This window comes from Brachycentrus maculatus, unplaced genomic scaffold (assembly GCF_059751285.1).
Source record: "Brachycentrus maculatus isolate JH-2025_06_01 unplaced genomic scaffold, ASM5975128v1 h1tg000326l, whole genome shotgun sequence".
NCBI classification, from domain to species: Eukaryota; Metazoa; Arthropoda; class Insecta; order Trichoptera; family Brachycentridae; genus Brachycentrus; species Brachycentrus maculatus.
Window position 1 is genome coordinate 3,413,711 of NW_028281075.1, and position 18,802 is coordinate 3,432,512.

At 32.6% G+C, this 18,802-nt stretch overlaps 1 protein-coding gene across 3 annotated transcripts in view; it reads right to left on the bottom strand.

Annotated features, from left to right (window-relative positions):
• Positions 1 to 386: 386 nt before the first annotated feature.
• Positions 387 to 18,802, bottom strand: part of LOC148304323 (MOXD1 homolog 1-like) — a 111,169-nt gene continuing 92,753 nt past the window's right edge. For all 3 annotated transcript variants that reach the window (XM_088268714.1, XM_088268716.1, XM_088268717.1), the window contains 10 exons: positions 12,049 to 12,192; positions 9,005 to 9,190; positions 7,750 to 8,020; positions 6,623 to 6,724; positions 6,365 to 6,528; positions 5,133 to 5,249; positions 4,219 to 4,520; positions 3,579 to 3,676; positions 3,056 to 3,222; positions 387 to 2,801 (listed from right to left, as the gene is read on the bottom strand). In XM_088268714.1, coding sequence (XP_088124840.1) covers positions 2,628 to 2,801; positions 3,056 to 3,222; positions 3,579 to 3,676; positions 4,219 to 4,520; positions 5,133 to 5,249; positions 6,365 to 6,528; positions 6,623 to 6,724; positions 7,750 to 8,020; positions 9,005 to 9,190; positions 12,049 to 12,192 — 1,725 coding nt within the window. In that variant the 3' untranslated portion in view covers positions 387 to 2,627. The remainder of the gene's footprint in view (positions 2,802 to 3,055; positions 3,223 to 3,578; positions 3,677 to 4,218; positions 4,521 to 5,132; positions 5,250 to 6,364; positions 6,529 to 6,622; positions 6,725 to 7,749; positions 8,021 to 9,004; positions 9,191 to 12,048; positions 12,193 to 18,802) is intronic.

Consider the following 18,802-nt stretch of genomic DNA (forward strand, 5'->3'; position numbering starts at 1 on the left):
GCCCTAATTCATTGAGTAGATACTGTACTTAAGTGCTATGGTGCTAAGAGAATAATTTTATACTAAACATTTTTAATACTTATTCGGATGCAAAGGGTTAAATAAGAAAGAAATCATAAAATTTCTAGAGGCGATTAATTTAATAACCTTTAAGTGGTTTTCAACCGCATACATTTTTTTGTTACTTTGTTATAATACAAATTGAGCAACCTACGTATGATTGTCTTAACAATAAATAATTGTTACGTATAATATATTTATAGGAAGGTACATATTTCATCATTTGTGTTTTTTAAATATTTTTATTTGCTTACAAAATGTTAAAAAAAATTATAAATGAAATAATAAAATTAGTAGGTGACAAAATAAAATACACAAGTTTTTTTTACAGTTTATTAAAAATAAAAATAATATCAAAATATAAAATTAAAATATCACGGATGATTTGTCGATATTTATGTATGTACATAATATTAAATAAAATAAAATGATGAATTGAATACAGAATAATGTATTTGATTGAAAAAAATATTGTTGACCATTACAGTTTACAGGGAAACATTATAATTTATTATTTCAAATGCATTTTATATATTTTTCACAACCATTAATATACAATATTTCGAACCCTTATCCGCAACCTAATGGTGCATAGGGCACTGCATTATATAAACACAGTGTCATCTTGATCGTTGAGACACGAAGGAAAGGTGATCAGCCCTCCGCTTCAGGTACCAGTCCAGGATAATACTGAATTATTAGAGTGAAAATATCACTTATATTTATTTGCCCCCCCCTGGGAATCGAACCCGGGACCTCCAGAACGGTAGCCGAGCGTGCTGACCATTACACTACGGAGGCGGACAAAATATACAATATTTACCATAACAAATTCTTCAGATATATGGAGTTTTAGAATTTTAAAAATAATGTGAAATATCACTAAATACAAATGAAATTGGATTCTAAATGTATTTATTCAATACGTACATTATTTATTTCTGAAAAATCAATAATTTACTAAAAAAAAAAAACCATTGAAATAATGTAAAATGAGACTTTTTTATAGACACGCTGGATAATTTTTCAATGAGGCTTTCTGTTGTAATATCTGATTTTACCCTGCTTTAACTTTAGTTTTTTTTTAAAATTCTCAATGAGTAAAAAAAACATATTGCAGGTAGATTGTTGGTAGTTTTATTTAAACAAATGTATTCAAATTATTTCTGTTCATCTGAAAACTTGGATTTATTTTAGCAAACATCTCATAAATAAAATATTACATTCTTTCTATTGCGGTTTAAAATGGACCAGGATTTTTTTTCACATCGTAATATCCTCTCTTATATCTCAAGTTTATAGTCTAAGAGAGTAAGGCATAAGTATTGGGTAAAAGAAAAAAAAAAAAAAGTATTTTATCAATGTTTATATAAAATTATCACTTACATAAATGCATAATTAAAAATAAATAAAACTAATTGATAGGTGTAGTTATTTACAAACAATGAGAATGAAAAAGTTGATAATTCATAAGTCAATACATACATATATAGGTGAGTATGTAGGTATACATACAAAAAAATCCCAATATTGGGAAAAAAGATTTCATATTTCGTTGTTTTGGTCAATAATTACAAAATAAAGAGCTGCATAACTTAAATCATATATTGTTACAAAAATACTAACATACGTAAATATAAATATTTGGCAATTTGGTTTATAGTGACTGAAGGCAGTTATTGGAAAAGTAAAATTTCATTCCAATATAATTCTGATCTTCGTGTACCTTCAGAAATCTTAACATAATTTATTTTATCCAATGCTTTTGTTTCTTATTTTAGAAATGTAGAGTACAAAGTAACTTTACTCAGTCATAATTCAAGGTACAATTGATTTAGTACCATCAATGAAATTATTTAAAAAATATTTTAATTAAATACAGTGGAACTTCGGGTTATAAGCAATTCGAGTGATGAATAACAATCTCGATGAAGAAATGGCTCAATTTGCGAACAGAATTTCGTATTAGGAAAAAAAAAGTCTGGCATTAGTTTCTTCACATTATAAATCTGTTCAATGATAATGCTACTTGAATTTTGCAAAATGATTTTTTTTAAATAATAAAATCCAAGAATGAAAAAAATCCTCATCAGACAGGTTTTTGTGAGACAGAAACTTGATCAGCTTCAAGCATCTGACATTTACATGTAAAAATAATCTCCTTCCCATTGCTTTTTTTCTTTATACCATGAGTTGAAGTTTTTTTTGTAAAGGATTCACATCGTGGCATTATACTGATATATGTTTGGAGAAGATTGACCTATTCAATTTTGGTGTAATTTTTTTTCCGAAATAAATTAATTTCCCGAGGTTCCGCTATATAAGATTTAATATATATTCAATCATTTTTACGTCTATGACTATGGGTGCTTAAATTTGTCTTGCAACAATGTGCATTAGGAACAATTATTTTAGAATTAACGCACATTAACATACACAGATGGCATAAGAATGTATAGACAAAGTCTTTGTTTGACTATAAAATACATGAATGTCATTTATAAACAACAACACATAGAAAACGCCAAAAATTCGATAGTTATTTTACATTGTCACCATATATTAAATCAACATTTTTTAAATATTGAAAGTATTATAACTGACAGTAAAGTATAAAGTACAGTGCAAAGTAAAGAAGATGAGTATGTTGCAGAAGAGTTATGTTGGGATTTGTAATGGCATTGCTTGGATGGATCTTCTGCCACTTCCGAGAAGTTAGGAAATATGCTTATTTCAATAGGCTGAAACAAAATGTAAATACATTATACATTAGTTCATAAAATAGGGCAAACAATGGAGGATATTGATAAAATAATCTGGAAAGTATAGTTTTTTCCTCCGGGGATTAGCTTGACATAATGTGAGTGAGATTATTTAGAATTCAATTTAATTTTATTATTTTAAATATGTAACATCACTTATGGTTGAAAAATTAGTTTATTTGAAATATTCATTGTGGTTAATTTTCACTGCGAGTAATATAAAAGAAACTTACCACAGCAATTGAGTCATCCCTCTTGCGGCAGAAAGTCATGTGCTTTCCTTTATAAAGTGTGTCTTCGATTCTCTTTGTAAGAAGAGGCTCACCCCACGGGATCTCATTTAGGTGGGCAATAAAAGTCTTATTCCTGAATTCTGGTGGCTCCTTAATTACTAAACGCCCTAAAAACAAAACACAACATTGTTAATCGTACGTAGCATACTTTATTTATTATGCTCAAAGAAAAAAATATATGGTTACGTTAGTAATAGTTTTTTGAACATTTGAAATAGTGATTGGTGTGTTTTTTTATTGTTGATTTTCTTTGATTTATTGATTTTTCTGTTTTCAATTGAGAAAAAAACTAAATAAAATGTCACAAATTTTTAAAATTTACACAACTAAGTGTAATTTAAAAGAGTAATCAAATATTTTGCATATTTTATTCATTATTTGGTGTTTGCACGTAGGTCAAAAACAAATAAAATTACGGAAACTATAGTGAAAATTGAAATAGCGCAGGTATGTAGGTACTCACTTAGTAAATTGACACCTTGGTCATCTCCCTGCACAGCAATATCCTTAGTATTTTTGTCATTGGCTAAATGTAATAACTCCGGGAATCCTTCAAGAGATCTGAAATACATAACATGTATTAAAAAAAAATATTAACTAACTTTACATATATGTTTGTATAATAAAATGTTACAGATCATTTTGTGGATATATGTAATTTATTTTGAATAAGGATACTAATAAATATGTGTCTTGGACAAGTTATTTTTTTAATTTAATTGTGATTGGAAAAAAAGCATAATGACAATACATAACATATATTTGGTTTTATCTATCCACGATGAAATAATTACTAATAATTTTAAAGCTGGGTGATAAAATAACGAAAAAACAATGCTTTGCATATCTGTCTCTTCTCCAATATGAAGCATTGTCGTGTTGGCACAACCATGAACACAGAAGCTTGCATCACTATTGTTGTTCATATTATATTTGAATGGATCGCTGTAGACAGCATGGGAACTGTAGCACGTTCAGATTGTATGAACATATGCGCCAGTAGCAATCACGGAGCACTACTTGTTTGCGGTTATATTGGATACTCAGCTTAAGGGCTTTGTATTAACTACTAAAAGGTTTTCAAGATTCAATGATTTAATTACCCCGAAGTTAGGAACATGCTTTCCACTTGCTTCATATCCACATTGTAGAACTCTTTGACACCGAATGTTTCGAAGAATTCCTTCACCGGAGTCATGGAATAACAGCCGGCTAACTGGATTCGAGGATAGTGAAGTATGAAGGAAAGGCACATTTCCTGTTTGGAAGAATATCCTCCGAGAGTGGGTCGCCCTCTCCCTGTCGTGGAGTAGGTGCATTCCATCACCAGGGCGTCACCTTGCTGGATATTTCTCTCCACTTGAAGCATCTTGGATTGCTGATTCTTGTAGTCATATTTGTCATCCTGGAACCAGAGGCAATACTTATTTGAAATATTAAACAATTTTTTACACACTATTTTTATGGGATTGTTTCACTGAGTACATACAACTTTTTTTGTTTGACAGTTCATTAAAAGGAAATACGCAAGTCTTCCCAACTGCCTATATTCATTTACTTAGTTTCTAAAAGTATAATTGAAACATAAAAAATAGATATAATATAACTCTATCTTATAACCTTTTTTTATGTGTTTTTTTAAAACTGTTAATATAAGTCCATATTAATAGGTTTTATCAAAATACTATTTAATTTCTCCTGTAAGCTGAGATAAAACAATTTTACTTGAAATATTTTCGATATCATGTCCAAATAGTATTAGCATAATGCGAAAAGTGCTAAGAACCAAGAAAAACCATTATTCAAACCTCTTCAACCTGAATAAATTTATAGTTTTTTTAGGTCATAAATGGTAGTAGCATTACAATTCATAAATGTATGTTAAAATTGAAGTAATTATTTTAATTATTTCTTTGGGATTATTTAAATGTGACTACTACCATTATAACAATATTTTCTTTCATGGATCAGAAAAAAAATCAAGAATAACTTATTAAATATTTAAAATGATATTTACCTCAGATATTTTTGGTAACTCCTGACCATTACGAATGTGCCTTAGGGAAAGTTTCCTTCCTGCACTATGGGCGTGAAGCAAAACTGAGACAACATTGATGCCTTCCGGTGGTAACATCTGAAATAATTGAATAATAATGTCTGTCAGGATGAGGATGAAAATAAAAGGCACTGAAATAAAGTATTGACTTATAATCTACAAATAAAAAAATATTCTGGCCCTTATCCACAACCAAGTGGTACATAGGGCACTGCTTCGAATCGATGCCGTGTTAACTCAATTAGGATTATATAATGGTAGAATCTAGAGTAGAACTGATAACCCTGCCCTCATATGAGGGCAGAGTGATAAGTTCTACGATCCAGATTCATGGATAAAGGTGTAGAATATGTTTGATACAAATATTCCGGAGATTATATTTCGCAAAATAGTCTGGAGTGGCGAAGCAGGTCTAATTTTTGCTGCAGACCAATCCACGGGATTGAGATAAAAGGGGAAGATGTTTGATGGGATTCAGATGATGTGGGTGAAGGAGCTCAGGGACATAACTGCTACATCTTAGTCTTTTTATAACCCTTATCCGCACTAAGTGATTCATAGGGCACTGCAATATATAAGCAGTGTTATCTTCTTCATTAAAAATACGAAGGAGAGGTTATCAGCCCTGCACTTCAGGTACCAGTCTAGGGTAGTATTTAATATATTACATTAAAGTGAAAAATTACTTATATTTGTTTTAAGTGTTTAAGCCTTTTTTTAAAACAATAAAATTAACACTCACAAATAAAGATAGTTGCATAAAATGGTCACGGTATGTCTAAACGTAAAGTACCTACCTAGAATTGTATAGCCATGTAAGGACCATCAGTCCATTAAATCTTCGTATACCTTAAAAAATGTCACAACAAGGCGAAACAATTGTCAGAAATTTTATTTTGATATGTATTATAAACAATAAAATACAATTTAGTAGACTCAAAAAATCTGTTAGACTTTAATGTTTAATATATAAATTTGATTCAATTTGGCAAAAGCAATGGATCGTCCTCGAAGATATCTAGATGAAGACCAAAAAATTCATGGATGCTGCAAAGAGAGAATATGGTTCGAAGACATGGCCTAGGTGACGTTGTCCATGACAGAAGGACCTACAACCTGAGGAAGAGGAGAGCTGACCCCAGCAGTCTACTAAGACGGGATGTAGCCAGGAAGAAGATATAAAATTCACTCACTTCAGTAGTGCAAGGTTCGGAGCAGTATCCAGCTGAACGATATTTCTTCTGGTCTGCCGGGAGAACATGCAGAGCAGACACTGTTATACCCGCTACCATCATACCAGCATCGTGTTGCCGCAGCTCACTTGTATACAAAATGGTTATTCCAGAATTATCCACAACTAGAATAAAACAAATAAATTAAGCATTCATAAAAACAATTATTTTTATTGTAAATTTAAGGTATTGGTTTCCAATAAGAATTGTTATAAATACCTTTTTGAAGTGAAGGATTTTCATAGTGAATTTCTAACATGTAGTACATTACACCATTTGGATCACCGAGCGGAATTCCTACATGACCCGGAAACATTTCTCCTGTAAATTAAAAATTTAATCATTTACATCTTCTTCTTCTAAAACTAACTAACTAACTAACCATCAAGCCTCTTCCCCGCAGGAGTAGGCAGAGAGAATCGAACGCCACACCACTCTGTCTTTGCAAACATTCTTCGCTTCTTCTACATTCATGCATCTCCTCATACATACCCGATGATTATAACGGCTCTTGACCCGGCCACTTCCAAGTATTTGACATACCTGATTGTGCCAGGTTTTCTTCGGTCTCCCTCTGCTTCTTTTTTCAACTTCATTCGCCTCATAAATTTGTTCTTTCGTTCTTTCCTCACTCATACGTTCCACATGTCCAAACCATCTCAAAACACCTTTCTTAATTTTATCGATAATACTTATCTCAGCCTAGTATTCTTTCCTTATTTCATCATTCGAACATCTATCAAACATCGTTTTGCCACAAATTCGTCTGAGGGATCGCATTTCGACTGCATTCAGTCTGCTTTCATCCTTCTTTTGCCAACTCCATGCTTCGCTTCCATACATAAAGGTTGGAACCAGAACTCCGTTGTGTACTGCCAGATTAGCTTCTTCTTCTTCTTTACCCTAATCCGCACATGTGCATTGGATCCTGCATCGGAATGAAACAATGTTAACATTGCGACTTAAGGCCCAACATACGTTAAATCCCCATCATATAAAATTAATTCATTAAGCGTCCGGAGATGGAGATGTCATCTGTTGCTGCAGATCAATCCACAGGATTGAGACCAGAGAGAGATCGGCTGTCCAAACTTAAAACACAGTAAGGAACATTTTTTTTGTAGTACGTTTTTTTTGCATTTTTGGACTAAGTAGAATCTACTTAATTCGCAAATGCAAAAAAAACGAACTACAAAAAAATGTCCCTTACTGTGTTTTGAGTTTGGACAGCTGAGATATAGCAGGTAATATTTTTGGTCGCGGTTTGAGCTGATATGGTGACAGAGCCCAGAATGGTATGGCAGCGTCTCAGAAGTCGAGTAGATGGTCGAGTAGATGGTAGTTACCTTTAGAGCCGGTGGCCCAGGCCGCGACGGGGGTCAGGCAGGCGGCCCAGTCAGCGGGCATGTCGGGCCCGTAGGCGCCCGCGCCGGCCGCCCAGCGCTCCCAGGCGGCGCGCTCGGCGGGCGCCGGCGCGGCGCACTCGTGCAGCACCATGTGCCGCGCGCGCGCGCCCGGCGCCGCCGCGTACCCTACCACGTGGTGCTTGCGGCCCAGCGCCGGCGCCCGGAACACCTTGCACCAGAACATGGTGGCCATGTTCTCCGGGATGATCACCTGAAGTGTCAAATATGCAAGTGTCAAATATACAACTACCAAATATACAAGTATCTAGTAGCTTGCGGCACAGGGCCGGCGCCCGGAACACCTTGCACCAGAACATGGTGGCCATGTTCTCCGGGATGATCACCTGAAGTAGCAAATATACATGTTTCAAATAAACAAGTACCAAATATACAAGTATCTAATATACAAATGTCAAATACAGAAACGTCAAATATACAAGTATTAAATGAACAAGTGACAAATATACAAGTATCAAATATACAAGTGCAACATATACAAGTCGCTCACTCCTTTCAAGAACGTCATAAATCAAAAATCGTCAATTTTCAGTTGTGCATGTTTTCGGAATGCCCAGCAAATGTACTATATCCCAGCAAAAGAGGCATATTTTTAACTTAATATTTACCCGCTATACATAAAGTGTTGTTTTTGCATTTTGAAGAAAAGGTATTGTTTAATTATTTTTTGAAATATACTAAATATTTTTCAAATAGAAAAAAAAACCTTCAGGTTTTACCTAAAAAGATCTGTTGCACAGTAAAAAGTTCTACAAGTGGCTTGATATTTATTTTTAATACATTGTATTATATTCTGCCCCCGTAGTGTAATGGTCAGGACGCTCGGCTACCGTTCTGGAGGTCCCGGGTTCGATTCCCAGGGGGGTCAAGTAAATATAAGTGATTTTTTCACTGTAATATTTATTCAATATTACCCTGGACTGGTACCTGAAGCGGAGGGCTGATCACCTTTCCTTCATGTGTAAACGATCAAGATAACACTGCGTTTATATGAAGCAGTGCCCTATGCACCATTGGGGTGCGGATAAGGGTTTTATTATATTATTTTTATTATATTTTTAAACTTTTAAAATGTTCTCCTGAAAAATCAAGTGTTTTGATTTATGACGTTCTTGAAAGGAGTGAGCGAAGTATCTAATTGCTTGTCTCATTATCAAATATTTCCGACTACACTCACATCCTTCATGGAGACCTCCCACTTGAGATAGGCGGACGTCTCTCCGGTCCCCAGGGTGGGCGGCGGCGGAGGGGGAGGGGGGCGTGGGCCCAGGAACTGCAGGGGGCGCAGCCCAAGCCAGCCGCCCCAGCCCCTGCCGCGAGGGTCGTCGGGTCCGAAGGCCCACTGGACATCTATCGGCTCAGTCTGTGAAATTATAACAATATAATAATAATAATAATAATAGAGGCAAACTTGGCACAATCAGGTATGCCAAATACTTGAAAGCGGCCGGGTCAGGAGTCGTAATAAGATGCATGAATGTAGAAGAGGCAAAGAATGTTTTCAAAGACAAAGTGGCGTGGCGTTCGATTCTCTCTGCCTACCCCTGAGGGGAAGCGGCGTGATGGTTAGTTAGTTAGTTAGTTCATAATAATAATTTGGACAATTTCGTAAAATACTACTTCAAGGGCGCTTATAAAGACATGGGGATAGTAATACATAATAATAGGATGATGATGATGATAATGAAATAGAATTAAACGTTGTCAATCGGTCTCGGGACGTCGAGTGGGCTGAGCCTGGAGCGGGGTGAAGATGAGCCGACAAATTGTAACGCCTTCCTCTCGATCCCCATAGGCTGGAGAATGGCCAAGTTGTTGGGCAGGACGCCTTCCTGAGCGATGGTCGTCACGCTGGAGGGCAGCTTGTTGAGCTCTTCGTCATTGTGGATGGCCAACTTCCAACTTCCAGACTAGCACAGGGACTTCACTTTTATCCTCTTTTGCCGCCCTCCCGTGATCCGAAATGATGGTTTTGTCTCTGAGATTTTCCGCTTTCGCTTTCATACGAATTAGAGCTGGCGTAATTGAGGTATTTAAGGTTGCCCGCCTCCGTAGTGTAATGGTCAGCACGTTCGGCTACCGTTCTGGAGGTCCCGGGTTCGATTCCCAAGGGGGGTAAAATAAATATAAGTGATTTTTTCACTGTAATATTTATTCAATATTACCATGGACTGGTACCTGAAGCGGAGGGCTGATCACCTTTCCTTCATGTGTAAACGATCAAGATAACACTGCGTTTATATGACACAGTGCCCTATGCACCATTGGGGTGCGGATAAGGGTTTTATATATTTATATAATTCATAAGAATGACGTCATTACGAGAGAGAAAAATAATATTAATTATTTAGTTAATTAACGATGAATATGGGAATTTTGATCAAGATTGCAAGCAGTTTAATATCTTAATAAGAGGAAACGCGTCACAGTATATATCAGCGTATATATTTAAATAAAAGTAGAATTCAATCCAATAATCTTGTTTAATTTTGGATATATTACCCAAAATTTTTGAATGGAATTCTACCAACTGACTGCAGTTACAAATATGTCCGAAGGAGTATTTCCATGTGTCCGAAGGAGTTTTCTTCTACACCTTTAAGTCTTCTTGCTTACTTTTACTTTTAATATATACGCCTTGAATATTGTTTGTTATGTATATATTATTTTTTTATTGAATAAATTGAATAAATTGAATTGAATTGAATTGAATATAAATAAATATAACGTTTCAAAAATTCAAAGTAATCTGTGAATAACTTTAGGAGATTTAAGATTTTCGACAAACGACACACTCTTATGATTCTCAAATAAAATTTATAATGTGAGTAGATACGTAGGTGAATACCGTAATTAGCGTAGGTATCAGATAATAACGTCGAATCAAATCACCTGAAGGTCAAACATACTACAGACTGTTTTTAAGTATAATTAAAATGTAACTTTGTTTTAAAATCACAATAAATATTTTCTTATAACTTAATCAAGTATTGTCCCTGATATCAATATCCAATTGTCAATAATATCCCTGATTCCTTTTGACTGTGACTGACAATCAACACAAAAAATAAAGCTAATTGAGATCTACCCAAGCTCCTTGGCCTAACCGTCAAAATATTTTGAATTTTGTTAAGTAGATAGTGTTTTAGTATTAATCAGTCTTGATAAAGAATCGGTTAGCTTTGAAACCGGTGGACATTATAATAAAGTTATAATAAAATATTTGTAGTGATTGTAAAACAATTTTACGTTTTAATTAAAAAATGGAAAATCACAAATTTAGTGCTTCAAATATAAATTATGTTTTTAAGTAGTCTGGTAACTGAGTTGTGCTGCTGTATCAAATCGCTTTTAATCACATTAATTTATATATTTAAATATCATACGATCAAAGTAAACTAACGTTTTCGGATTTAACAATTTAAAGGATTCGGACCTCACATGCAAAAATATATAAGAGTTTCTGCTCAATAAAAAAAGCTGCTTCATCTCAGCAATAGATGTCTCTGGTTAAAATTCTAGTGAATCGCGTACAATGTTTCGAAATAGAATCATATATATATATAGAACTTCCAAGAATTTGAGTAGTGTGGTTGTCAATCATGGGTAGAATTGGTGAATGTTACACGTGTATAAAGTGATCACTTAAACCAGCCTATGACGGTCGTAAGCCCGGTAAATGCCCAGACTTCAATATTCTTCTTAATCTATGTTTAGAATAATTCATATAATTGGAGACAATCCAGATTTGTGAAGTATATGGACATACTCAAAATGTCGTTAAAAAAACTCTATCGTTATGAAAAAAATAACAACATTTATACAAGGAAATTATTAAGGCCAAGTTTTTGTTAAATAGCATCTTAATTTTCTTTAAACCCAGATAATATTTGAAAAATTGTTTTAAATTTTTTTCAAACACTGCATTTTTTATTGAAAAAATAAGTTTTTCTTCGAAGTAAATAAACGGTTTCGACAAGAAATGAGACATTGAATGGTAAGGAGCTTAAAAAATGATAAAAAAATTATTTTTAATAAATTTTAATATTAAATTATTTAAAAAAATAGTGCGCCGTCAAGTGCGGCTACTCGGGCAGCCAGTTGCGTACAGACTTTGCATAATTGAGAGTACACACTTAAGCTTTACTTGCATAAAGCTAGCAGTTGCAAGATGTGGTCATTCACACTTGGAAGAATGAATTACAAATGAAATGAACTTACTCCAATAATTATGTCATCAGGATCACACGTGTCCAGAGGTCTCCTGAACTCGACAACGAGATGAGTGTGGTTTCTGAGACCAAACATCAGTTCATAGTCCTGCGAGTCGTCAGCCATGGGAATCCCTCCAACTAAGTGGCAATCCTGAGAAAAAAACACACGTATATTAGTAATATACAAATTTAGTAGTTTACGATTTTTTTTTTTAAATTATATTTTTTTTAGTTTTCAAATTAATAATTTTATCACACGTCCACTTTTAGAATGTCTATGATGTAGAAATAAATAGAAAACCGCGTATTAACTGGTAAAATATAACTCATCAAATCTGTCACAATATTAACGGAAGATGTTATAATTTTTGCAAATGGCGTCGTACGTCAATCGTATTCGACATTTGTGAACTAGACAGCTGCAGTATAATTTGCAAAATAATAAAAAAAAACTCCTAATTGGAGATAATCCAGATTCGTGAACAGGTATTTGGACACATTCAAAATACTGTAAATATGTAATTCGGTTCAATAAGTTCATTCAAATGTCGTCAGATTAACCTTTTTCCTTAAATATTAACAGAATAACTAGCATTCCATCATATTTCGTTAATCACTTTGTGGTAAAATCTATCCATTTTTAATTAATGTTTTACTTAGTAAATACCACTATTTCTTAAAATCTACTGTGACACGTGTTTCGATGCATTCCGCATCATTTTATGGTGTTTACGGTATTTACATTATCATACGGTGTTTGAAAATGATGCGGAATGCATCGAAACACGTGTCACAGTAGATTTTAAGAAATAGTGGTATTTACTAAGTAAAATATTTCGTTAAATTGAGAAAAAATACCCACCCACACGTAATTTAAAAAATTGGACACAACGTCACATTTAATGACATGAAAGATCAGTCTTATAAACGAAAAGAATAGATGGATGCTGAGAGGTAAGTTTAGGTAAGCATTAAATCGTTTTAATAAAATCTAATTGTGTGGCAGATGGAATAAGACAAGGGTTCACGAGAATAGCAAAGAAACTTGATTTTAACAAGGAGTCGTTAGACGTCCACTGAACGAACGAAAAAAAACTTTTGATTGAAAATACGCAATGCCAAAAAAAACATTCAAAGGGTTTAAGGATTTAGGACGAAATCAGAAATAACAATATAACGATTTGTTGGCCGTTATGTTTATATGTATATCTGGTTACAACAACACTAAAGAAGGCAAGAATTTATTGTTGGTAGAATTTTTGTAAAGAGAGATCCTGGTGCCAATATGCTAGTTGAAAAGTAAATAGGTATTTTCCCCAATGGTACTACGCTTTAAATTTTAAATGTATTCGTAATATAAACAGATAAGTATAACGACAGTAAACAAATATAGAAATAAGTTCGCTTTTATAAAAAAACCCTATAGATTTTTATTATTATATACCCTTACACATGAAATGTATTTTCTCATTTCTCGTCGGTATGTAAAATACTAATCCATATTCAATATTCAGTTGTAAATTATTATTTTTTTTTAATTACCTAACGTCCAAGTGACTCTGAAATCTAGCTACGGCTTATGCAACACCGTTTATCATGTCTCTACTCAGGCTTCAACTTTATAAGTTTCATAGCCTATGCCTACTTGTGAGTGGATTTACTCTTTATGTTTAAAGTTACTATAATTTCATGTAATTCATGAGTGAAAATTCTAGGCAAAAACACTCGCTGTTGTAAATTATAGAATTATACTCATATTAAGTCAAAATATAGTATGATGTATGTAAAAAAAACTGAGCCAAAAATGCACTTGGAAGTACAAAAAATTACTTTTGAATATTATTAGTTTATTTTATATATGTACATATAGAAATAAAATAACTTCAACAACTGGCTTCTTAGTAAAAAGCATTTAATTTTCCAAACACAATGGTGTATAGTATAATGATACTATCGTGCATAAGATTTACTGTATACTGTTTATTGAGAAGTATTTTTCCAGTCGAAATTTCATATCTCATTCAGCAAAAATAAATCTCTCTTTATTCCTGTAAAAAATTCGGGGATTTTCTCATTTAATGGCAATGGCGAAAATTTCTGTTCCTATTAATAAATAGGACTTTGAATTGAATACCAATAGGGAATCAATTCAATCGCAATTTCAATTTCAACTCAAACTGTCTGCTGTTTCGGAACAATTTTATCAAATTAAAATCTAGCCTACTTTAGATCTTAATGTAACCGGAATTAAAAATCATATTTAAAAAAAAAAGTCTCCGATTTTTTATCCATATTTACATCGACACCCGGAGGGCCTTAAAACAAATATTTTTCGGTAAACTCTTTACAAAAAAGAGCATTGCAAAGCAGTAAGACTTAATATAATAAGCATAGCAAAAAGTGAAAGAGTAGAGAATATATGTATAAAAAAATAACAATATTTTAATTTTAAGAAAGGCACTTTTAAGAAAGTAAATTAAAGAATCATAATTTTTCGGTAATCTATTAATACGTAACGCAGAAGGATAATATTAAATTTATGTCCAGAATGGTAAGTATAGAAATAAATTTTTCGTGTCTTCAAAAATAGGTTTAAATTTGACAATCATTGGGTATTTTTTTTCGATTTATCACATTTATTGCCAATTTCCTTCATAAAAGTGTCTGAATGGACAAATTTATAGAGACAACTCGACCGAATAAAAAAAACTCGCACCGATATACAATATTAATCCTCTCGTGATACTTGGTAGGTCCATTATTGTTTACATTTTTAAAACCTTTAACCACATGATAAAGTACATATTTATAATTATCACTTCTGGGTTGACTCGAAATACAAAACATTTAAATTGAATACAAACATAATACAATTACATTTCTTTACAACATTTTGAGTGTGTCCAAATACTTGTTCACAAAATCTGGATTATCAAGTATTGTAATTGTGAACAAGTATTTGGACATACTTAAAATGTTGTAAATAAATTATCTGGTCAAATTATAAGCTTAAATAATAAAAATGAAAATGATATTATCTGGCGTTTCTCATGTTTGTGATTATAATCCAGGATTCGGACTTCACATACTAATAAAAGAGTTTTTGCTCAATAAAAAGCTTCTTTTCATTTAACCAATAGATGTCTCTAGTGAGGTTCGAGTGATTTATGAATAATGTTTTAAAATTGGTTCATATATATAGAACTCCCAAGAATTTGAGTAGTGTGGTTGTCAATAATGGGTAGAATTGGTGAATGTTACACGTGTGTAAAGTGATTACTTAATTAACCAGCCTATGACGGTCGTCAGCCCCGTAAATGCCCAGACTTCCATATTCTTCTTCATCTTTGATGAGATGTAAAAAATAATACATTTCTTTAAATAGGTATAAGAAAAAGTAGCGATGATTTTATTTAAATTCATATAAATAAACATTGTATGAATGTGGATATATTCATGAATTGGTGTTTGTTATTTTACGACTAAAACAACGTTTCTGGAATATTTTACACATGCACATACTTATATATTGTTTGAATTAATTATGTCGGATTACAAGGTAATCAGTTGGCTATTTATTTATTAGGGAACACGTGGACTGGGGTATTCTCTTAGGCCTTAGGAAATCCTGACAAAGTTAGTATTAAGTCAATTTATTAGTGCCTTAAGACCGAATTCATGAGGATTTTCATGAGGAAGAAGCACATATTTATTATGTGTTAAAAATGTGCTGTTCATTATTTAAATCATCACTTTTAATATTATTCTACACTGTTTGCAATTTCAGATGAAAATATTTCATTTTTAATTTGAGTTCTACTTAGTAACTACCACTATTTCTTATACTGTGACAACTGTTTTTTTTTGTAAAATATAACTTTTTAATGTATTATAAATATAAACACAAAGGAAGTTGTTCTATGGATTACGTACTCATGCAGGAATAAAGTAAATACACACACGGGCCCTCGACTACTACATGCGGCAGTTCATAACCCACAAAAGACAGGAAGTGCCCAGAAAGGCTTCCCACATCCTGTTGGCCTGTTACCGATTTGATGAATTGCCTTATATTATGTAAAATAAGTCGTTCAGTATATTTTGGCTCGTATCTCGACAGCTTTCGTCCACACAATCCCGACAGGATAACATATAAAATAGATTTACCCCCCCTGATGGTAAATTGACGAAGCAAAAATGGACTAAAATAACCGAGAAAGCTATTTGTTATAAGGAGATAGACAGACGTTTGATATTACATTCAGCTTCTATTCTGTTTATCTGATTCATAAACTAAGTATTATACAGTCGTAACCATAAGTCGGAACATATTTAAGATGAATGTATCGCTTCAAACGCAATTCTATCGAATTTTTTAAATGAATAATGTGTGATACATACCTTACTATACAGATTTATTATTATGTATAAATGCAATATATTTACATATTTGTTAATCAAACAGCATAACAGAAAAGAATAAGTAAAACACATAGAAACATAACAATACCAATAATATAATATCCCCAATAATAATAATAATAAAACCCTTATCCGCACCCCAATGGTGCATAGGGCACTGCGTCATATAAACGCAGTGTTATCTTGATCGTTTACACATGAAGGAAAGGTGATCAGCCCTCCGCTTCAGGTACCAGTCCAGGGTAATATTGAATAAATATGACAGTGAAAAAATCACTAATATTTATTTTACCCCCCTTGGGAATCGAACCCGGGACCTCCAGAACGGTAGCCAAGCGTGCTGACCATTACACTACGGAGACGGACATATCCCCAATACAAAACATAATGACAATAAAAATAAAAATTAGAAAAATCATTAAACAGAGAAAAGGGATTTCAAATTTTAAATGTGATAATGATCATTGAATAAAATTAATAAATTTACATAACTACGAAAAAAGTCGATGTTCTCAAAACTGTTTTACTAAGCATTTATATTTGCATATCTAAAAAACAAAAATTAAAATCATAAGCTTCATGAATCTAATTCTAACCTTGTTAACATAATACATATGTTTATCTCAATTCAGCAACAGTAAAAATTTTCTAGAGTAATTCTAAATAAATAATTAAAAACGCCAACACGGATAAGCCATGTTCAAAGCACAACAATTGGGATTGTCTCCGTTCTCTGTAAAAAGTTCGCTTATCTAAGAATCTAATACATATTCTCAGTAGGTCGATACGGTATTAACTTTTCATTAATCTATTGTTCTATTGGAGTACAATGCAGTTTGGATTAATATTTTACAGTGAGCGTTCTTCTACTGAAATCATCGCGCGAATATTATTCAAATGCCGATTTCATTTATTTCGCTCGAAATACACGAACGAAGACAAATGATTAGCATTGTGATTAGTGACGATATTATGTTGGGAGCAGAATTCGTATTGGCTATTGTTAGTCGGGTGATCATTACGATTGTTTTCTTAGGACGAATTGCCTGGCGTGGAAAATTCCGTACAAGAGTTCACACGAATCTTTCAAGTTTCTCATGCTTACTTCTAGGGTCAACATCACGTCGGCTTTTCACAAGCTAAGGAACTTTAAAAGGTCATTACGTCACACGGGTTTTCGGGACGGGAAGGGATTTTCACTGTTTTTCTAGTAGCCCATATAATCTGTCAAACTAATGAAAATTTGATTATTTTATTTATTGTTTCGGCATTCAATTTGTGTTAAGACATGATGAAATTGTGAATGAAAACACTTGTTTTGTATGTATTTACAGTACAGATAATTATTTATGCTTTAGTTTATATTCAGACTCGAAGATGGAAGTATATGTAGCTTTCGAAACTAGTTGAAATAAATATAAAGTGGTAAAAAACTAGCGTTTTCATTTACAAAATTTTATTAAATTATTGTACCTAAAGTTATTAAAAAAATATATCAAATTGCAATATAATTTGCAAGGCTCCACAAATTTAACAACAATACATATAAAATGTCAGTACGAAGTTGAAAACGATGGTGTATTCTTATATTTCATTGCCATCGACAATTTGATAAATAATTAATTATTTTTTATCAGATACTGAATTGATGATATATCAAGATAAAGGAAGACGTTAATGTATTGTTTTATTATGGAATATGGAAGTCTGAGCATGCCAGGGTTTACAACCTGGCATTTGGCTGGCTTAAGTGATCACTTCATACACTTTAATGTGTTTAATGTTATAATAATGGGTAGAAGCTCATTATTAAACATCCATGTAGCATCAAATTTTAAAGTTGTATTTAAGGTTCTTTTATAAATATGTGTAATGATTTTGTCTTTACAAAATAATTTATCTAATACTTATTGCATACGAGGAAATCTGAGATTACTTGTCATTTCCATTTAGAGCAATTATTTTTATTGTTATATAAACAAAAAGTGAAATATTGTCTAAATACAATAAAAAAGAGACATGATAATTAAACACATATTTACAAAAAAGATAAACTTGCATTTTAATAATAATTTTTTTACCGACACTTCAATATTGTTCATTTTTCAAATTTAAGCTTTCAAATAATTAATGAACGATTCTGTTGATGGAACAGAGTTTAGTAATAACTAAAAGTTTACAGCACTTGAAATTATGCGAGCAAAGTTTCACTAACAAACCAACAATAAACTAAAAGGGTTTAGAGTTGTGTGAAATTATATCAGACAACCACTTTCAGCATCCCATGCTCCGGAATAATTTGGTAGGTATTATTTACCGATAATGAAACAATTGAGCAC